The sequence below is a fragment of the Coenobita brevimanus genome, chromosome 70 (genome assembly GCF_032717465.1).
Source record: "Coenobita brevimanus isolate Jiangsu-jjx chromosome 70, ASM3271746v2, whole genome shotgun sequence".
In the NCBI taxonomy this organism is placed as follows: domain Eukaryota; kingdom Metazoa; phylum Arthropoda; class Malacostraca; order Decapoda; family Coenobitidae; genus Coenobita; species Coenobita brevimanus.
The window spans coordinates 35,278,464-35,300,655 of NC_137023.1; the positions used below are offsets into that span (position 1 = coordinate 35,278,464).

The window sequence follows — 22,192 nt, forward strand, 5'->3', positions numbered from 1 at the left end:
TAAATATAATATACGGAGGCCAAGATAGATATATTCCTTCAAAACCGTTTAGAACTAACAATTCAGAACCAAGATGGTTAAACAACAGATTAAAATCTCTCATAGGCCAAAGGAAAGGAATATATAGAAAAATAAAACGTGGAGAGGAACACTTACGTAACCGGTACACAATTTTAAATAAAGAAGTAAAGAGGGAGATAAGAAAAGCAAAGAGAAGTTATGAAATTAAGGTTGCAAGTGAATCAAAAGTAAACCCCAAGGGTTTTTATCAAATGTACCGAACGAAAAATAAAGATAGGATAGGACCACTCAGAACAGAATCAGGTGACATTACCAGTGAAGATAAAGAAATGTGCTCCATCCTAAATAATTATTTCATATCAGTATTCACCAAGGAAAATCTAAGCCTGGTCCCTCAAGCAGCAAATATTTACCATGAGAATACGGAAAATATTCTTAGTAAAATAACCATTAGTAAGGAGGACGTATTGAAAGAAATTAACAAGTTAAAACCTCAAAAATCGCCAGGTCCGGACGATATATATGCAAAAATTATAAAAGAAACCAAAGAAGAATTATGTCAGCCACTTTTAACGTTATTTAATGACTCTTTAAGTTCAGGAGAAGTTCCAGAGGCGTGGAAAACCGCAAACGTAGTGCCCATCTTTAAAAAGGGTGATAAATCAGCTGCGTCGAATTATCGTCCGATAAGTCTAACGTCAATAGTAGGAAAAATGTTAGAGTCAATTTTGGCAAATAAGATTAGAGAACACTTAGAAAGATTTAATCTTATAAACGAAAGTCAGCACGGATTCAGGCAAGGACGATCCTGCCTCACAAATTTGTTGTCATTCTACTCGGAGGTCTATGAGGCAGTAGATAGCGATAAAGCTTACGATGTTATTTATCTGGACTTTAGTAAAGCTTTTGATAGAGTCCCACACGAAAGGTTAGTTAGAAAGGTTCGAGCACACGGTATAGACGGCGATATCTTAAAATGGATAGAATCCTGGCTGAAAGGACGAAAGCAGAGAGTATTAATAAATGGAACTAAGTCGGACTGGGGATTAGTAACTAGCGGTGTACCACAGAGTTCAGTACTCGGTCCCTTATTATTTATCATATATATAAATGATCTAGACTTAGGAGTCAATAGCAGAATCAGCAAATTTGCCGACGATACAAAAATAGGGCGTATCATTAACTCGACTGACGATTGCCATTACTTACAAAAGACCTCGATACATTGTCCAAATGGTCTAAAACTTGGCAAATGGAATTTAACGTTGAAAAATGTAAAGTACTTAACGTAGGCAAGACCATTGGAGATACTAAATACAGCTTAGATAACAAAGAAATTAGCAAATCGGAATGCGAGAGAGATCTAGGAGTTATGATTAGTAACGACCTTAAACCTAGGCAACAGTGCATTAATGCGAGAAATAAAGCAAATAGGGTCCTAGGATTTATTTCGAGAAGCGTGAGCAATAGATCATCTAAAGTAATACTGAAACTTTATCTAGCATTAGTAAGGCCACATTTAGACTACGCAGTACAATTTTGGTGTCCTTACTATAGAATGGATATTAATTCGTTAGAAAATGAACAGAGAAGAATGACTAAAATGATACATGACGTCCGGAACCTGTCATATGAAGACAGACTGAAAAGACTAAATCTGCATTCGCTAGAGAGGCGTAGAGTAAGGGGAGACTTAATTGAGGTTTTTAAGTGGATGAATGGTATAAATAAGGGAGATATTAGCAAGGTACTTAAAGTGAGCATACAGGATAGAACTAGAAATAATGGTTTCAAACTAGAAAAATTCCGTTTCAGAAAGGAAATCGGTAGAAATTGGTTTGGTAATAGAGTAGTAGACGAATGGAATAAGCTACCTAGTAAAGTAGTTGCTGCCTCTTCCATTGAGAGTTTCAAGCATAGGCTAGATAAGCATATGACAAATAAGGGGTGGATATAGAATAAAGAAAATATTATAACCAATACTAATTCAAAAATAAATTTTCTTTTCAGGTTACACTATGATAGTCTCTATTCTCCTTTCACACTTTCCTGTAAAATGTCCACGCCAGTTTTTCTATACGGCGTGGTGTTCTTTCCGACTTTTTCCTGCCGGCTTCGGCTGGAGGGTTTGGAGGGCGGGGGAGAGCCTTCTTCTTTGCTATCCTTATCTCATTCTAGTAGTTCAGTTACTCTTCTAGGAGCTGCCTAGCATGGGCCAACCGGCCTACTGCAGTTATCCTCTCTTCTTATGTTCTTATGTTCTTATGTTAACCTCACTTTTTCCTTTATTCTCCATCACTGCACCGCCCCCAACCATCCCCACCCTCACCCCACCCACTTACCCCTATCCCCACCCCTCTCCACCCAGCCGCACCCCGCCCCATCATCATCTCCCACACCTTTTTATCTCATTCTAACGTTCCCACATAATTATTCTTAGTTTTTCTCCATTCCCCCACCCCCACCCCCACCCATCCAAATCTCATCCAGTTTCACTCCACTGTCACTTCATTTTGTCGTTTCTAATAATTAGGCTCAATCTTCTTCGGTTCAATTACACAGTTCCTCATCACGTGGTTGTTAGGTAGTTATTATCTCATTTTATGCCCCTACCACTCAAAATACCGTGTCAAAAGAATCACTATGTCTACTGCTACTTGCTTTCCTTCATAAATCTTGTCTCAGTATCACTCTACCTCACCAATCTCCACTCAACATTTTCCTCACCCTTCCACCTAATCTTTCCTCACCTGCCCACTCTCACCTTAGCCTTCTCAAACTCACCTTCACCCTACCTGACTCATACTGCACCCAAACCACACGTCACCCTAGCTTCTGGCCCTCACCCTGCTTACCACCCCTTCCATGCCCTCTCTCTAATCCTCTTTGTTTCACCCTCACCCTCCAACCCCAGCCCCATCCCTCTCACTACCCCTTAATTCCTCTCATCCCTCACCTGTCCCCTCCCTCACATCCCCTTCTCCAACTTTCACCTCTAACTCACTCCACATCCCTCATACTCCCCCCCCCTCTCTCTCTCTCCTCATCCTCCCCATTCTCCTCAATAAATTTCTTTTCCTTTCTCCCTCACCCTCTCTACTCCCCTCCCTCTCCCCTCATGCTCTCCACTCCCCGCAGTCTTAACATCTCCACTCACAATCCCCACTTCCCCTCACCCTCTCCTAGTTACTCCCTTCACTCCCCTCTCCCATTGTATTTATTTATTTCCTTCTTCCACTCATAAGCCCTTCCCCTTCCCCCTCTCCCTTCCCTCCCCTCAGATTTTTACACTCACACCCCTTCCCATCTCTTCCATTCTCCCTACCCATCCCATCACACGCCTAAACCCAGCCTCTACCTCAACCATCCTCTACCTCCTTCTCTCTCGTCTAGACCCCTCTCTCCCCCTCTCTCTCCTCTATCCCCCATCCCATCCCCATCCAAAACGTCCTTCCCCTCTGACACATCTACACCCCTCCCCCTCCTAACCCCCCCCTCTCTCTCTCCATCTCTCACAAATCCGCACCCCTTCCTCCTCAGTCACACCTCCACCTCCTCCCTATTCAGTTCCCCCTCCCTTCTGTCATTCTCCCAATACCCTAACCTCAAGATAGCCACACCCCTCCCCCCTCTATTACCTGTCCATATCCCTCCTCTCCATCCTCAGGTAAACCTCCCTCCCCCTCCCCTCACACATGTCCAAACCCCTCCTCCCCCAGTTATGCCCTCCCCCAACCCGCTACCCTCACAAGTCCACACCCTTCCCTCCACCCCCAGCTCAACTCCCCACCCCACCCCACCACACCTAACTTCCCTCCCTCCCCTCACACATGTCCACACCCCTCCCTCCCTCCCCTCACACATGTCCACACCCTTCCCTTCCCCACCCACTACACCCTCCCACCCTCCCTCCCCTAGCACATATCCACACCCTTCCCTTCCCCACCCACTGCACCCTCCCACCCTCCCTCCCCTAGCACATGTCCACACCCTTCCCGTCCCCACCCACTCCACCCTCCCTCCCTCCCTCCCCTCAGACATGTCCACACCCTTCCCTTCCCCATCCACTCCACCCTCCCTCCCTCCCCTCAGACATGTCCACACCCTTCCCTTCCCCATCCACTCCACCCTCCCTCCCTCTCCTCACACATGTCCACACCCTTCCCTCCCCTCCCTGTTAAACCCAACCCCTCCCCTCCCCTCCCCCCGCCACTCCATCATCACACACCATCGACACGGGCTGGCCGGCAATGCATTTTTTTTTAGCCCGGCTTTTTTTTTTTTTTTTTTTTTTTTTTTTTTTACATGCAGGCGGCCTCGGGGAAGCTGATCCACGCGGCGCTGTAATTCTTTAATACATTTTAATGTATACGAGAATTACAAGGTAATAGCGGGGAGGGGAGGGGTGGGGGGGGGAGAGAGAGAGAGAGAGAGAGAGAGAGAGAGAGAGAGAGAGAGAGACGGGGATAAGAGGAGATAGGAGAAACGGGAGGGGGAGGGAAGTGGGGGAATGGGAGAAGGAAGGGGAATGACAGGAGAGGAGTGCAAAACAAAGGGGTGGGAGAGGAGAGGGAAAGGAAAGGAGAGGAGAAAGAAGGGAAAAGGAGAGGGAGAGAAAAAGGAGAGGGAGAGAAAAAGGAGAGGAAGAAGGGAAAGGAAGGACCGAATAAGAATTGGAGTAACAGTGGAGAAAGCGGGATAAGGGAGGGAAAGATAGGAGGGAGACGAGAGAAAATGGAGGTTGTGAGAGAGAGGTGGGGAGGAGTGATGGGGGAATGGGAAGGGAGAGATTTAGATAAAGAAGAAAGATTAAAGAAAAATGCGGAGGGTGAGGAGAGAAAAGGTGGGCTGAGAGACAGGTGGGGGTGGAGGAGATGAGTGGGGATTGGGGAGTGGGGGAGAGGGAGGGGGAGGTAGGGGGTGGTGGTGAGAGCAGAGCAGGTAATCCAGCCGATCGTCCCATGATTGGACACGATGCGTTTTTCATTAGCAGATGAACTTTTCGTTTTTATGAACACAATATCGTCCATTCCCAGCGCCATACGAAAAATGTTTTTAAATTTGCCCGGTAACGTTGTTTGCAGCAATCATGTCTGCTTGCCCGTCCGCCCCCCCCCCCACCCCCCGCGCTGCCCATGCCCCGCGCTGTGCTGTGCTGTGCTGTGCTGTGCTGTGCTGTGCGATGCTCTGCGGTGTTATATGTATTATGTTGCACTGTCGCCTCCACCTGTGTTGTGATGTGCTGTGCTGTGGTGTATTTTGCTGTGATGTGCTGTGCTATGGTGTATTATGCTGTGATCTGATGTGATATGATATGCTGTACTGCCGGTGCCATCTACTAGTATGCTGTGCTGTGCTGTGCTGTGCTATGCTGGAGTGGTGTGCTCTGAAACGTTCCTATGCACGGTGATGTGATATGCTGTGATGTGATTGGTTATGTTGTGCTGTGTTGTGTTTTGCTGTGATGTGATAATAATGTGGTGATGTGAGCTGTGCCGTGCTGTGCTGTGCGTGATGCAGTACTGTGCAGTGTTGCCGGCCGGACGGGAAGGGGGGGGGGGAGGATGGAGGAAGAGAGAGAGAGAGAGAGAGAGAGAGAGAGAGAGAGAGAGAGAGAGAGAGAACTGGGATGAGGGGAAAGGGAAAAAAAAAAGGGGGGGAAGGGAGAGGGGGGGAAAGGGGGCGAGAGGAGGTGAAACGGGGAGATCAGAGGACAAGAAAAGAGGAAGAGGGGAGAGAGAGAATGAAGGGGAGATGAAAAAGAGAAGAGGAGGTAAGGGGAAGCGAGATGAAAAGGGGAGATGAGGGGGAATGGTAGCGTGGGGAAGGAGAGGAGAGGGAGGGGAAGGAGAGGAGAGGGAAGGGATGGAGCGAGGAGGGAGGGGAGGAAAAGAAGGGAGGGGAGGGAGAAAATAGGGTAAGGAGAGGGAAGGGAGAGAGAGAAGGAAGGAAGGGAAGGTGGGGGAGGAGAGGGGAAGGGAGGAAGGGAAGGAAAGGAGGGAGGGAAGGTGGGGGAGGACAGGGGAGGGGAAGGGAAGGGGAGGAAAGGGGGTGGAAAGAGGTCCGGAATGGGGGTAAATCTGTCCCACAAACTGCCCTATTTAATTCCACGCTTGTTATGGCCACAGAGGAATGACGTCATACGGAACGAAGTCTGATGTTTCTCCCTGATGTCACTACCTCTCCCCTTCCCTCCCCTCTTCTCTCTTTATTCTCTCCCCTTTCATCTCCTTTTCTCTCATCCTTCCCCGAACTCCTCCCCCTTCTCTTTTTCCCCCCCTTCAACCTCCTCCCCCCCCCTCTCTCTCTCACGGGCAGTCCACAGGGTTCACGTTCAGATGGGGTTAAAATGACTAATTACTTACGTGTGTTACAGGTTCTGCTAATTACTTACGTGTTAAAGGTACTGCTAATTACTTACGTGTGTTACAGGTACTACCACTAAGGCTAATCACGCCCCATCGTAACCAGACTTTATCCTCACCTTTACATGTTTTCAGTCCACCTTATTTCCCACGTAATTTTCGCACGTCATTTTTTTTTTTTTTTTTTTTAATAAATTTGCAGACTCCCATTTCACCTAATTTTCCATCGACCTCATGCACTGACGCATAATACTGCCCTTGTCCATCACAGAGGCAAATCTTCTTACAGCTTTTTTCGTGTCTACTTCACTTTTTTTTTTTTTTTTTTTTTTTTTTTTTTTTTTTTTTTTACTCACCTAATGTACGTATGGTATTTTTTTTCCCCGAGGTAATCCAGCATTTTTTTTTTTTTACGTTTACTCAAATTTCAAATAATTTTCTTGCTATGCTATTTAGTTTACCATTCCATATTCTCATTTTTTTCTTGCAAGTTTTTCAGTATCTTAAGCTGCTGTCACCTTGTCTTTACCGCATGTTCTTATAACCCATAGGCCTATTCTGATTAATTTTCACATGCATAGGCTATTTACCTGTAGGCCTATGTATCGTATCACCTACTGTTCAATTAAATTCCACAACTTTCTATCCTCTTCCTATCCTTGCAGTACAAACCCACATATGATAATCGTCTATCCTTTTCCCGCATCTTCATAAATATCTTAGAACTTCCTGACCCTCCTACTCTGACCATCTAAGCAAGCGGTGCGGAGATCCCTTGACAAACTGTGTACCGTAAGCCTTTGCCAGCTGTACCGTACCTTAAAGAATCGTACCTGTCACCTTGTCCCTTCCCCCTCCCCTCCCCCCAACCCCTCCTCACATGACCCCCCTGCCCTCCCTACCCTGTCATCAACTGCTAGTACCCTGTCACCCTTCCATCACCACTTTCATAATCACCCCTGTCGCCTACATTCCTCTATAAATTTCTTCTGTATCTTTTTATTTCTCTCTCCTTTTTTTTATATATGTGAGTAGACTTTTTCTGTTCCCTCCCAGTTCAATTTCTTCTCTGTCTACCGTTCTATCTACCCTGCCTATCTACCCATCCACTACTCCTCTCTCTGCCACCCTCCTCTTTGCTCTTTCTCATTAATCTTCCTTCTGCCTTTACTTTTTCCCTTTTCTAGCGCATTTCCACAATCCTGTCTTTCTAATTCAACATTCCCTTGTCTCCCACTGCATCTCTTAACTACCCAACCATCTATCAACTCAATCAACCCCCTTCCACATCCCTCTCAACTCTCCTCTACTTCTCTCACTACTCTTAGCTTTGTTTTTCCCTTCCTTGGCCTACTTCCACTGTCTTAACCTTGTGTGAGATGTTCCCAAGAATCAGTCTCTCTCCTTCTAAGATGCACCTGGAGACCATAAGACAAGATGATCGTTTGAGAGACCAATGCAAAAATATCGATGTCAAAAACCGTACAGGCCAAAAAAAAAAAAAAAAAAAAAGGCAGAAAAAAAAACTGGAATATGCAAAGAAAAAACATATAAAAAGGGATGGCATAATGGGAAAAAAAAAATTCAATATGTTAAACTTGGGGAAAAGATTGAATAAAACAAATTGCCAGAAACAGAAACATGTCAAGAAGGAATGGTAAATTGACAAAAACTATATAACAAAAACCAAATGAAAGAGAGAGAGAGAGAGAGAGAGAGAGAGAGAGAGAGAGACTGCTACTCCCTCTGGTCATTTGTCACTGCTAGGGAAGGAATCAATAACCCCCCTTCCCCCTTCCCCTCCCTTCCCCCTTCCCCTCCCTTCCCCCCACCCCTTTCCCCTACCCTCCCCTCACTCGCATATATTGTCCTTAACATCCCACCTCACTCTTGTACTACGACCAAAAAATCTTTACTCTCTCTCTCTCATTTTCTTCCTTGACTTATTTCACCCTGTGTCTATTCTTTTCTTCTTTTTTTTTTCCTTCAGTTTCTCCATTAATCTGCCTTCCCCTATTTTTATTTACTTTTTCTTATAATTCCCATTTATCTTCCTGATGATGATGATGATGATGATAATGATGACAACGACGACAATGATGATAATGATGGTGGTGGTGATGATGATGATGACAACGACGACAATGATGATAATGATGGTGGTGGTGATGATGATGATGACAACGACGACAATGATGATAATGATGGTGGTGGTGATGATGATGATGATGATGATGATGATGATGATGACAACGACGACGATGATGATGATGACGATGCCAACGACGACGACTATTATTATCACGATTATTTCTTCCACAGTCCTTCCACATCATATATATTCTAAATTCCACCTCTCCACTTCACCTCTGTCCTCTCTCCAATTTCCCTGACTCCTTTAATGCTTTTCCTGGGACCTCTTCTCCTCCAAATAATTCTTCCACACCCTACACAATCTTGTTACACACTCCCCTTCCCCTTGCCTTTCTCTTCTTTTATTCCTTCTTGCACTACTTATTCTCTTTTCTTCTCTCTCTCTCTACTACTACTACTACTATTTCCACATCACTCCTCACACAAGACCTCCAGTTATTCTCACTCTCTTTCTTTTGACCATTTTAGCTCTCATTTCTCCACATTTTTCCCTCTCATGATCTCTTACTTTCTTCTTCACTTTCCTGTTTTCTTCTTTTATCATTTTGTCCCCAATTTCCTTCATTGAACATCCCATTTCCCTACTCCTAAATTCCACACACGTCACCCTAGCCCGTCTCACTCACCCTCCCTGGCTCAATCATACCCAACCATCCACCTTGACATAAACTTACCTGCCCATTACCTGTCGAACCACACCTGGTCACCATCTACAATTAACACCTCATCCACCCTACCTATCCCTACCACATAGACAGGTGTTTAAAATTTTCACCTCTTCATCCACATCGTATTCTCTCTTTATGATTGTGGTCTGGCTCATCCACATTAAATTTCAGGCATCCAAACGTATCCACAACACCACTCCACCCTCAACCTCCACAGACAGACAAGGGCCTCAAATTTTCATATCCATTATATCCACAACATATCCTCACCTTACGCTTGTGGTCTAGCTTATCCACATTACACTACACACCCAAGACACATCCACACACCTTTCACATTCAATTTCTGTCACACATCCACACACCTTTCACATTTACACCTGTCATATATCCACACCCACACACCTGTCACACACCCACACACCTGTCACACCCACACCTGCCTCTCTCCTCCCCACCACTCTGGACTTCAGATTGACAACCGCCTCAAAATTTCATCCTCACCCACTCACCATCCTCACTTTACTCCTATGGTTCTTGCTTTATCCACAATTATCCACACCAGACACTATACCCTACCACATCCACATGTCCCCACTCCCACTACCACCATCACCTCCACTTGATCCTTATTAGACGCTCCACACTATTTTCATCCACAGAGCATTTTCATCTTGCACTTATCCACGTATGTACACAGTTCCACATTTAATCAGATTTCGCCCTGCAACATCTACACATCTGCTAAACACACACACACACCTGCCACACATCCACATCTGCTAAACACACACACACATTTGCCACACATCCACATCTGCATCACGTTTGTCTTCCATCCATTATACAAATTCACAGAAGCCCATTTTACACATCCAACACTATCTTTCCCGAACACAAAAGTATCAGAGTCAGAAACTGTAATCTTCACCAATATTCCTGTCATCTCCACACACAGTCTCACCCACACCTTCCCTATACACCTACACCACACCAACTACACAACTGACACACCTCCATCACCCATCTTACACCTCCCATGCCAGCCACACACCTGTCGAACCCCCTCTACACCTTCCACACCTGCGATACAATACGTGTGGGATCAATATGACAAGCTTGAAATTTCAGGCGGGAGGCAGTGTTTGTGCTGCTGGCTAACGACCATCCGGCCCCGCCCCGCCCCGCCCCGCCCCGCCATGCATGACCCGGTACACACTCCACCCACCCCACCCCACCCTGCCCTGCCCCACCATGCATGACCCGACTCACACTCCATCCCACCCCACCCCGTCGTGTATGACCTAAAACACATTCCGCCCCGCCCCGCCCCGCCCCGCCCCGTCCCGTCCCACCATGTATGACCCAGTACATATTCCGCCCCGCCCCACCCTGCCCCATTTCACACCCCCATCCGCTATCTTCTTTCTCGCCCCGCCTCAAGCTGCCTGACTCAACCAGCCTGACCCCACCCCACCCCGCCACATATGCACAAAACACCCAACCCACTGCATTCACCCCACACAACCTTTCCTGTCTCCGAAATGCACAAACCATCATTCAACCTATTTCACTCTACAAAACCCAACCCCATCCCACCCTATTCCACCTCTCTTATTCCCTCTTAAACTTACCCCAACTCATCTCACAGAACTTCACCCCACTCCACTGAACTTCTCCTTTCCTCACTCCATTCACTCTCCACTCACCAATCCCCAGCCTATTACCTAACAATCCCTTCTCTTTTTCTACTCCAAGTCACTATACCCAAATTTGAACTGCATGCCCTGTCCTGCCCTTCCCTACCCTCTCCTGTACAGCCCTGCCCTGCCCCGCGCTCCCCTACCCTACCCTTCCCTGTCCTGCCCTGCCCAACACAACACACCCAGCGCAACACTCGACGCCACAACGGAAATACACCCACACCAACCACACCCACACCACAACAATCGACCCAACTGTGATGTATAGAGTCTTATCAATGACCACCCTCCCCTAAATCATACCTAATATACACCACAATCATACTCCTTCATCTACACCACAATCATACTCCTTCATCAACACCACAATCATACAACATTTTATCATACACACTACAATGATACTCCTTCATATGCACACTACATTGATATTTCTTCATATATACACTACAATCACACTCCTTCATATATACACTGCAATCACACTCCTTCATATACACACTATATGAACTAACAATTCAGAACCAAGATGGTTAAACAACAGATTAAAATCTCTCATAGGCCAAAGGAAAGGAATATATAGAAAAATAAAACGTGGAGAGGAACACTTACGTAACCGGTACACAATTTTAAATAGAGAAGTAAAGAGGGAGATAAGAAAAGCAAAGAGAAGTTATGAAATTAAGGTTGCAAGTGAATCAAAAGTAAACCCCAAGGGTTTTTATCAAATGTACCGAACGAAAAATAAAGATAGGATAGGACCACTCAGAACAGAATCAGGTGACATTACCAGTGAAGATAAAGAAATGTGCTCCATCCTAAATAATTATTTCATATCAGTATTCACCAAGGAAAATCTAAGCCTGGTCCCTCAAGCAGCAAATATTTACCATGAGAATACGGAAAATATTCTTAGTAAAATAACCATTAGTAAGGAGGACGTATTGAAAGAAATTAACAAGTTAAAACCTCAAAAATCGCCAGGTCCGGACGATATATATGCAAAAATTATAAAAGAAACCAAAGAATTATGTCAGCCACTTTTAACGTTATTTAATGACTCTTTAAGTTCAGGAGAAGTTCAGAGGCGTGGAAAACCGCAAACGTAGTGCCCATCTTTAAAAAGGGTGATAAATCAGCTGCGTCGAATTATCGTCCGATAAGTCTAACGTCAATAGTAGGAAAAATGTTAGAGTCAATTTTGGCAAATAAGATTAGAGAACACTTAGAAAGATTTAATCTTATAAACGAAAGTCAGCACGGATTCGGCAAGGACGATCCTGCCTCACAAATTTGTTGTCATTCTACTCGGAGGTCTATGAGGCAGTAGATAGCGATAAAGCTTACGATGTTATTTATCTGGACTTTAGTAAAGCTTTTGATAGAGTCCCACACGAAAGGTTAGTTAGAAGGTTCGAGCACACGGTATAGACGGCGATATCTTAAAATGGATAGAATCCTGGCTGAAAGGACGAAAGCAGAGAGTATTAATAAATGGAACTAAGTCGGACTGGGGATTAGTAACTAGCGGTGTACCACAGGGTTCAGTACTCGGTCCCTTATTATTTATCATATATATAAATGATCTAGACTTAGGAGTCAATAGCAGAATCAGCAAATTTGCCGACGATACAAAAATAGGGCGTATCATTAACTCGACTGACGATTGCCATTACTTACAAAAAGACCTCGATACATTGTCCAAATGGTCTAAAACTTGGCAAATGGAATTTAACGTTGAAAAATGTAAAGTACTTAACGTAGGCAAGACCATTGGAGATACTAAATACAGCTTAGATAACAAAGAAATTAGCAAATCGGAATGCGAGAGAGATCTAGGAGTTATGATTAGTAACGACCTTAAACCTAGGCAACAGTGCATTAATGCGAGAAATAAAGCAAATAGGGTCCTAGGATTTATTTCGAGAAGCGTGAGCAATAGATCATCTAAAGTAATACTGAAACTTTATCTAGCATTAGTAAGGCCACATTTAGACTACGCAGTACAATTTTAGTGTCCTTACTATAGAATGGATATTAATTCGTTAGAAAATGTACAGAGAAGAATGACTAAAATGATACATGACGTCCAGGAACCTGTCATATGAAGACAGACTGAAAAGACTAAGTCTGCATTCGCTAGAGAGGCGTAGAGTAAGGGGAGACTTAATTGAGGTTTTTAAGTGGATGAATGGTATAAATAAGGGAGATATTAGCAAGGTACTTAAAGTGAGCATACAGGATAGAACTAGAAATAATGGTTTCAAACTAGAAAAATTCAGTTTCAGAAAGGAAATCGGTAGAAATTGGTTTGGTAATAGAGTAGTAGACGAATGGAATAAGCTACCTAGTAAAGTAGTTGCTGCCTCTTCCATTGAGAGTTTCAAGCATAGGCTAGATAAGCATATGACAAATAAGGGGTGGATATAGAATAAAGAAAATATTATAACCAATACTAACTAAAAAATAAATTTTCTTTTCAGGTTACACTATGATAGTCTCTATTCTCCTTTCACACTTTCCTGTAAAATGTCCACGCCAGTTTTTCTATACGGCGTGGTGTTCTTTCTGACTTTTTCCTGCCGGCTTCGGCTGGAGGGTTTGGAGGGCGGGGGAGAGCCTTCTTCTTTGCTATCCTTATCTCATTCTAGTAGTTCAGTTACTCTTCTAGGAGCTGCCTAGCATGGGCCAACCGGCCTACTGCAGTTATCCTCTCTTCTTATGTTCTTATGTTCATACACACACTACAATCATACTCCCTCATACACACACTACAATCATACAATACTTCATCATACACACACACTACAATCATACTCCTTCATATACACACTACAATCATACTCCCTCATACACACACTACAATCATACAATACTTCATCATACACACACACTACAATCATACTCTTATATACACCAATCATTCTGTTACACTGAAATCATACTCTTAACATACACCACAATCATACACCCTCATACACACACTACAATCACACACACACACACACACACACACACACACACACACACACACACACACACACTACAATCACACTCTCAAACACACACACACTGCAATCACACTCTTTCACACACACACAACAATAACACACTCACCTACACCAATCACACTGTTACACTAAAAAATAATGATCACAAATACATCCAAATCCTAATCATGGTGTTAATAACGATTGTAATTTACCCATCTAGTTTGAAAAGCCTCGTCTACGCTAGAGAAAAAAAATATCGACAGGAAAATGCAACAATAAAACCTGATATTACGTCCTCGGGGTGAAGGGATATTTTGTTTACTTCTCTTGATCTCATTATTATTATTATTATTATTATTATTATTATTATTATTATTACTACTACTACTACTACGGTATTATTATTATTATTATTACAATTATTATTATTACAATTATTATTATTATTATTATTATTACAATCATTATTATTATTATCATAATCATTATTATTATTGAAGAGTGAAGATTATTATTATTATTATTATTATTATTATCATTATTATTTTAGGGTGATAATCTGTGTCTTGGCCTACGTCACATTAATTCACTATTTCCCAACCTTTAACAAGAAGTGAATGATAATGCGTTATTTCTCTATTATTACCATCATTACTGTGACTAGCCTACACTTACTAGCCCCGTGCTATTAGGGTTACCAGGGCAAGTATTTCTACATCCCTACTACTACTAATACTACCACCACCACCACCATCACCACTACCGTCCTAATGATTACTGGTACTACGACCATTACGATTTACGACCACTATTCGTACAATGACTACTACTACTACGACTATCGGTACTACTTTCCCTGGCTGCGGTATTGTGACAGTATCAGTTCAGTTAATTTTACCTTCACAAGTGCCCTGTGTGTTAATTCCCCTTCCCCACCACCACCACCACTACACATCCCCCTCCCTTCCCCACCACCAACACCACCACACATCCCCCTCCCTTCCCCACCACCAACACCCCCTCGATCCCTTCCACCACCACTACGCATCCCCCTCCTCCACCACCACCACCACCACCACTACGCATCCCCCTCCCTCCCCCACCACCAACACCCCTACACCCCCCCGCTCCCTTCCCGAAACCATCCACTCCTCCCCCACCCCCTCCCCGTCGCATATACAGTACACATCCCCCTTCCCCCTCCCCCTCCCCCCGACAGGTAATTACAGGTAAACAAAAATATGTACAGTACACGTATAAAAATAAAAAAATGTGTAAACAGTAAATTCACTCGCATGTAAACAAACTGAAAATACCTGTAAACAGATACATATATATATATATATACACCTGAACCAAATCTATATACACGCGTTAAAAGAATATATACACACGTGCGTCAACAGATTATCAACACGTGTAAACATTATATAAAACATCCAAACAATATGTAATGTACAGAAAAACGTAACTAAATACGTACACACACACACACACACACACACACACACACACACACACACAATTCTAATACAACAACAAAAAATACGCACACACATTCTAATACAATAAAAAGAAAAAGTACACACACACACACACACACACACACACACAGAAAAATGTATATCTACGCCTGTGTATGTATGTATGATTGGCGTGGTGATAAAAATGGCGATATCCTGAATGGAAAAGTCAAAAGTCACTGCGATATTAAACACTTCAACACCAATAATGAAAGCACTTGATTTATTTATTTATTAGTAGCAGTAGTAACAGTAGTAGTTGTTGTAGTAGTCCCATTGTATTATTATTATTATTATTATTATTATTGTTACCATTTCCATTATTATTATTATTATTATTACTTGCTTGTGCTAAAGATAGGGGATTTTATTATGCCCCTGGATGGATTTTCATTAGTAAAGAGGGTTTACTGGAGACCTATGTAACCCCTTCAGGTAGAAAAGAGTTCCTTAAGATGAAGGAAATTACCTGCTAAGAACTAATAAGATGCTATCGTGTTTCTCAAGACTTCACCACTATGATGCGTGGGTGTGATTAAGGAGTGTAAGTGTGGGTGGGTGTGGGTAGACAGGTGTGGGAGTGAGTGGATATGGCTGTGCGAAGGTTGGATAGAAGTGGGTGTGTGTGGATAGTGGTGGTGATGATGATGATGATATGGGCAGCAGTGTGGCTAGTGGGTGTGGGTATGGATGGGAGGTGGATACTGGTGTGGGTGTCAGATGCAAACAGGTGGTCATGTGTCGGTGTGGGTGTGGGTGAGGGTGGGTAGTAAGTGTAACAAGAGTGAACGCGGGTGTGGATGCCTGTGTGGGTGTAGGCGCCTGGTGTGGTGTGGATGTGGATATAAGTGCGGGTAACGGTGTGGGTGCAGGTGTGGGCAGGTATTGTGGGTGCAAATAGCAAACCCAGGGGACATTAAGCTTAACTGGATGTGGATAAGTGGTGTGTATAGCAAGTGTGGGTGTGGAAAGCCATAGGTGTGGGTAGCAAGTGTGGGTGTGAATAACTGGAGCGGATGTAAACAGAAAGCACAGGAGTAGGTAACAAGTACGGGTGTGGATAGCAAGCATGGGTGTGGATAGTAAGCGTGGGTGCGGATAAGTGTGGGTGTGGGTAACAAGCGCGGGTGTGGGTGTGGGTGCGGATTGAAGGGGTCACTCCGATAAAATTCTCATGCATTATTTACCCCGATCAATAGGTGTGTGTGTGTGTGTGTGTGTGTGTGTGTGTGTGTGTGTGTGTGTGTGTGTGTGTGTGTGTGTGTGTGTGTGTGTGTGTGTGTGTGTGTGTGTGTGTGTGTGTGTGTGTGTGTGTGTGTGTGTGTGTGTGTGTGTGTGTGTGTGTTGAGAGAGAGAGAGAGACCCCGTGTTTGTGTTTGAAGTTCGCGTGCTTGTGAGCGTCTACAACAGTGTGTGTGTGTGTGTTTATGTGCATCTGTGTGGTGCGTCAAGGTTGCGTGTGTGTGTGTGTGTGTGTGTGTGTGTGTGTGTGTGTGTGTGTGTGTGTGTGTGTGTGTGTGTGTGTGTGTGTGTGCGTGCGTGTGTGTGTGTGTGTGTGTGTGTGTGTGTGTGTGTGTGTGTGTGTGTGTGTGTGTGTGTGTGTGTGTGTGTGTGTGTGTGTGTGAGAGAGAGAGAGAGAGAGAGAGAGAGAGAGAGAGAGAGAGAGAGAGAGAGAGAGAGAGAGCAACCTTGAAACACCTTTAATAACCTGCATCACCTTCAACTATTGAACATCATCATAATCCAATACGATTATATAAGCCATTATTTCTGCCTCTTCACTATGGATATGGGGTGAGGAGGAGGAGGAGGACGAGGAGGAAAGTTGAGATATATATAATAGGCAAAGATCGATATAGCTAGATATATAGACGCAGTGTTTAGACAGACAGACACAGATACACAGAGACAGAATGACAGATAGACAGACAGAAGTGCGGTAGGCGGTAAACAGATTCATAAACAGACAAAACGACAGACAAACAAATATGTGTATGGTGTATGTATGGGAGTTTGGATAAGTAGGTTATTGAAAAGTGATGCGTATGCTGTGGCGTGACAAATGCTGAGAATTAATATGCAAGGTTGACACGGATTTAAAATATGCAATATGTATCGTGCAAATCTATGGTCATTTATCTATCTATATCTATCTATCTAACTTTGCTTGTGAGCTGCGGTGTCTCCCTATCTATCGATCTGTCCGAGTTACCGAAAATCTATCTATCTGTCTCTATCTACCTATCTATCTATCAGTTTATACATGTATGTTGTGTTGCCTCCCCCACCTACCTACCTACATACATATATACATACACACACACATACATACCCGCAAACATACATACATACATGCACACACATACATGCATACATACATACATATATACCTCGTTCTCCCAGCATTCCCATACATATCTCCTAGTTTCTCACATGAATCTATCTATACACTGCCTCTAACCTCTGGTGTCTTTCCTTACATACCTCCCACGTTCCCATACCTATCTGTCTATCAATCTATATCTATCTACCTCTAACCTCTGCTCTCTTGTACATCGCCCACGTTCGCAATCTATTTATCTATCTACCTATCTATCTCTTTACATGACCTCTAACCTCTGCTGTCTCCTTTACATACCTCCCACGTTCCCATATCTATCAATCTGTCTATCTTCCTCCAACCTCTGCTTTCTTCCTTACATACCTCCCACGTTCTCACATCTATCTGTCTATCTATCTAACTCTATACATGACCTCTACCCTCTGCTGTCTCCCAAAACCTCACACGTCTATCAATCTATCTATCTATTTGGTGTTTTGTTCCCTTCCGTGGTGTCCGCTTTGCCCTACCACCTTTATCGCTTTCATTCTTCATGCGCTCTCTCTCTCTCTCTCTCTCTCTCCCTCTCTCTCTCTCCTTCAATATGATAACGGTTACCCTCTTTTATATATATATATATTTTAATCTAGTTACTGACAGACAAAAACAATTCTGAAAGAGTAAATGAAAACTATATTAAACCTCTCAAAAATAATCTACACACACACACACAAATAAATCCTCACATTGAAAAGGTTAACACAGACTACCTCCATCGGACTTTTTGCAACTCATATTTTTCTTCATTCCCACGCATGATTTCACCCTCCCGGCACACCACACTCTGCAACTGCAAATCAACAAGCCACATCAATCTTCTTCTGCCCCTTGCAATCATCGTTCGCTTAAACTCCTTTGCAACTACTTCCATGTTTGTCTTCTCTACTCGCATGCACCTTCACACACACACACACACACACACACACACTCACTTCCCCCCCCCCCATTTTTCTCTCTCTGCCCCTTCCTCCAACACACATTCCTTTTCCCTTTTTCAATCTCAACTGTTACTCCTCTTCATCTACCCTACCCCTTCTCTGTCCCACCTTTCTCACCCCGTCCCTTACTCCCACCTACCCCCTTCTTCAACAGCAAGTCAATCATCCTGTCACCTTTTCAATCTCCCTCACTACTGCACCCCAACCACCCCCTTTCAATTCTTCCAACCCTATTCTCTCCATACATCCTCTCATACACTCCCTGTCCATCCATGCAACTTCCCATTCCCACCCTCTTCTCTCCCTACACCCCCATAAACTGTTCCCAATCCCATGTCCTCCCCATCTTATTCTTTTTTAACGTCCACCACTACTTTCCAAATCATTCTCTTCCACCCCGTCCTCATAAAATCTTACACAGCGTCCCATACCCTTCCACGCAACCGATAAAGACGCATGATTCTTCCTTTTTTCTATTCAATTCTTCAACTAATCTAAGTCCTTTTCCCCCTCCTGACACCCGTACACATTCCCCCCCCCTTCTCTCTCTCTCTCTCTCTCTCTCTCGCTTATATGCCCTTTTCAGTCTCCTTATTTTTCACCTCCCCCTTCCCACCTCTCTCTCCTTCCCCACACCCACCCACACATCATACCCTTTCAACTTTCCTTCACCGCCCCCTCCCCCTCCCCCTCCCATACTCTATACAATACGCCCAACCTCTCACCTTTCCCGGCCCCCTACCCCTACTCCTCCTCCCTCTTTCTCACTGCTATAACGTTATTTTGACTTTCTTGGGTCACCTTTCCAAAATTTCAGTTATTATTATTATTTTTTTTTCTCTCTAACTTTCCTAATCCACCAGCACCACACAATTCCCTTCCTCCTACTATCCACTCTCTCCTGTCCCTTCACCCTCCTTCTAACCTTCCTTGTCCTGTATCTGTCATCCTTCAAATACTATTCCCTATCCTTCTTCCTTCCAAAACACGCCCTCTATCCCACCTGACCAATCCTCTCACTCTGTATCATGCACTCTCCCCACCCTTACACTCACCTTTTACTCTCCCATGCATCTCTTTCATCCTTCCTCCATGCACTACCTATTGTTTTCCTCCTTCCACTACACTCTCTGCAACTTGTCTGGCCTAATCCACCTATCCTTTCCCCCCTTATATTCATCTACTCATCCTTAGTCTTTTCACACTATTTTGACGTTCTGTTCCTTCCTCTATCCACTGTCTTCTAGCTTTCTTCCCTTCAATAAATGTTCATTTTTAATCCACCTATCATGCTATTTTTTTCTATCATCCACCCTTCCCTATTCTCTTCCTTTTACTCTCTCCTCCATCCTTTTTCTTCCATCCTCCTTCTACTGTCTCCCCTGCCTCTTCCTTCCTTATTGCCCTTCCTTATCCCTCATCCTATGTCTTATAAACAATCCAATACCATTTCTCTTTTCTTAACCTTTGCCCTTCAGGTTGTTTTGCACGTGTTTTCACCATCCCCCCTCCCCCCCTACTTTCACCTTATCTGACCCTCCCCCGTCTCTCTCTCTCTCTCTCTCTCTCTCTCTCTCACACACACACACACACACACAATCCATCCAATCCTCTATCCTTACTCTACATCCCTCTACCCCAAATCAACTTCCTCCCCTCCCTTCAACCTCCCCTCCCCTCCCCTCCCCTCCACCTCCACTCCCCTCCCATCCCCTCCACCCCCACTCCTTCCACTCCCTTTCCCTCCATTCCACTCCCCTCCCCTCCCCTCCACCCCCACTCCTCTTTCCTCCCCTCCACCACCACTCCCCTCCCCTCCACCCCAATCCCTCCACTCCCCTCCCCTCCACCCCCACCCCCTCCACCGTGGCTTGTGGAGCAAGATAAGCCATCAGCAAACAGTAGGGACGTGCAGATAACCAGTGATAACAAATCGATCACTACGCTATCGTCCTTCCTTCCTTCACTTCAGCCACTTCCTTCCTTCCCTCATTACTTACTTCGCTTCCTCCCTTCATTAATTACTTCGCTACTCCCTTTCTTCCTTACTTCACTAACTTCCTTCTTTCCTTCTCTCTGCCTTCCTTACTTCCTTTTTTCACTTCCTATAATCTTCTAACTTTCTTGATCATTTTCAGTTTCTTCCTTCCTTTTTTCCTTCATTTCCTTTTGTCTTTATGAACGTGCGTAATTCTAACCACTCTCTCTCTCTCTCACCTCCTTTTTCTCCCCCTCCCCTTCCTTATCACCATCTTCCTCATTGGTTTATATTAATTAGTATAAACGCTTTTCTCTTTCTTTTATTATAACTGTCCCCATCTCTCGTTATTTAATGTGCTAATTCTCTCTTCCCTTCTTCCCTCTCCTCTCCTTTCTTCTCTCCTCTCCTCTCCTCTCTTCTCTACTCCTATCTTTTCCTGTCTGCTTTTCTGTTCCCGTATCGTCTACCTTCCTTTTGTTTCTCTACTTCCCTCCTCTCCTCTCCGTTAAATCACTCTCTCCTCCTTTATCTCTCCCCTCTCTTCACTCTCCTCCTCTACCTTCTCTCTCCATACTCTCACCTTTCCCTTCTCTTCTCCTCTCTTCTCCCCTATCTCTCCCCTCCGTCAAAACACTTCTCTCCTCACTTCTCCCCTTCCCCCCTTCCATCTTATTCTCCCAGCCATCCCTCAACACTGTCTCTCCCTCACCCTTTCTTCTCCCTCCCTCCCTCCCCACTAGACTGATGATCATAATCTAAAAAGTCTGGGAGTCCTTAACCCCCTTTCCTAAGCGAATTATTCTGCATATGACAACCACAGAATCCTCTTGTATTTTATTTAGGCCTTACTCTGCATCAGTAGGGTGTATAGGTCACATTAAATCACTCTGGAGAAGGTGTTGCGGACTTCGACAATTTTTGCATCAGTATGGGGAAACACAAATCGTTAAAGGTGTTAACAGAGCCCCTAGAACAAAGTAATACCCATGCCTTTTCATCCCGCTACACTTTGAATGTATAGGATGTAATGGACAAAATAAATCGCTTAAGAACAGACATCAAGAGGGCTTCGAAGACTTGGTAACACTCAAGCCATTTTAATTTCACTTTGCATCTGTAAAGTGTAAAGGGCAAAATAAATCGCCTAGGAAGAGGTGTTAGGGAAGGCATAGGAGTACTCACCACCACCAGGAGTGTAGAAACCCAGGCGGCTCTCCTAACGTTATGTTCTTCTCCCATCTTATCTGCAAGGAGGAGATAAAGCAATTAATAACGATAACAACAATAAGTCACACAATAACAATAATTAAGCTGAAAAAGACAATAACACAAACAGTAGACGGTGAAAACTAAAATAATAAAAACAGGAAAAAATAAATTAATAACGATAACAAATCAAACAATAACAGTAAAGATAATAAAAACAGAAAAAAACAAGGTCAATCAATCAATATCATAACGCAATT

General features: G+C 44.0%; 1 protein-coding gene across 1 annotated transcript in view; it reads right to left on the minus strand.

Moving 5' to 3' along the window:
* The window catches only part of LOC145406461 (single-stranded DNA-binding protein 3-like), a 349,906-nt gene that overhangs the window by 245,088 nt on the left and 82,626 nt on the right, over positions 1 to 22,192 (minus strand). The window contains exon 3 of the mRNA XM_080277616.1: positions 21,909 to 21,970. Within this exon, the coding sequence (XP_080133742.1) occupies positions 21,909 to 21,970 (62 nt within the window). The remainder of the gene's footprint in view (positions 1 to 21,908; positions 21,971 to 22,192) is intronic.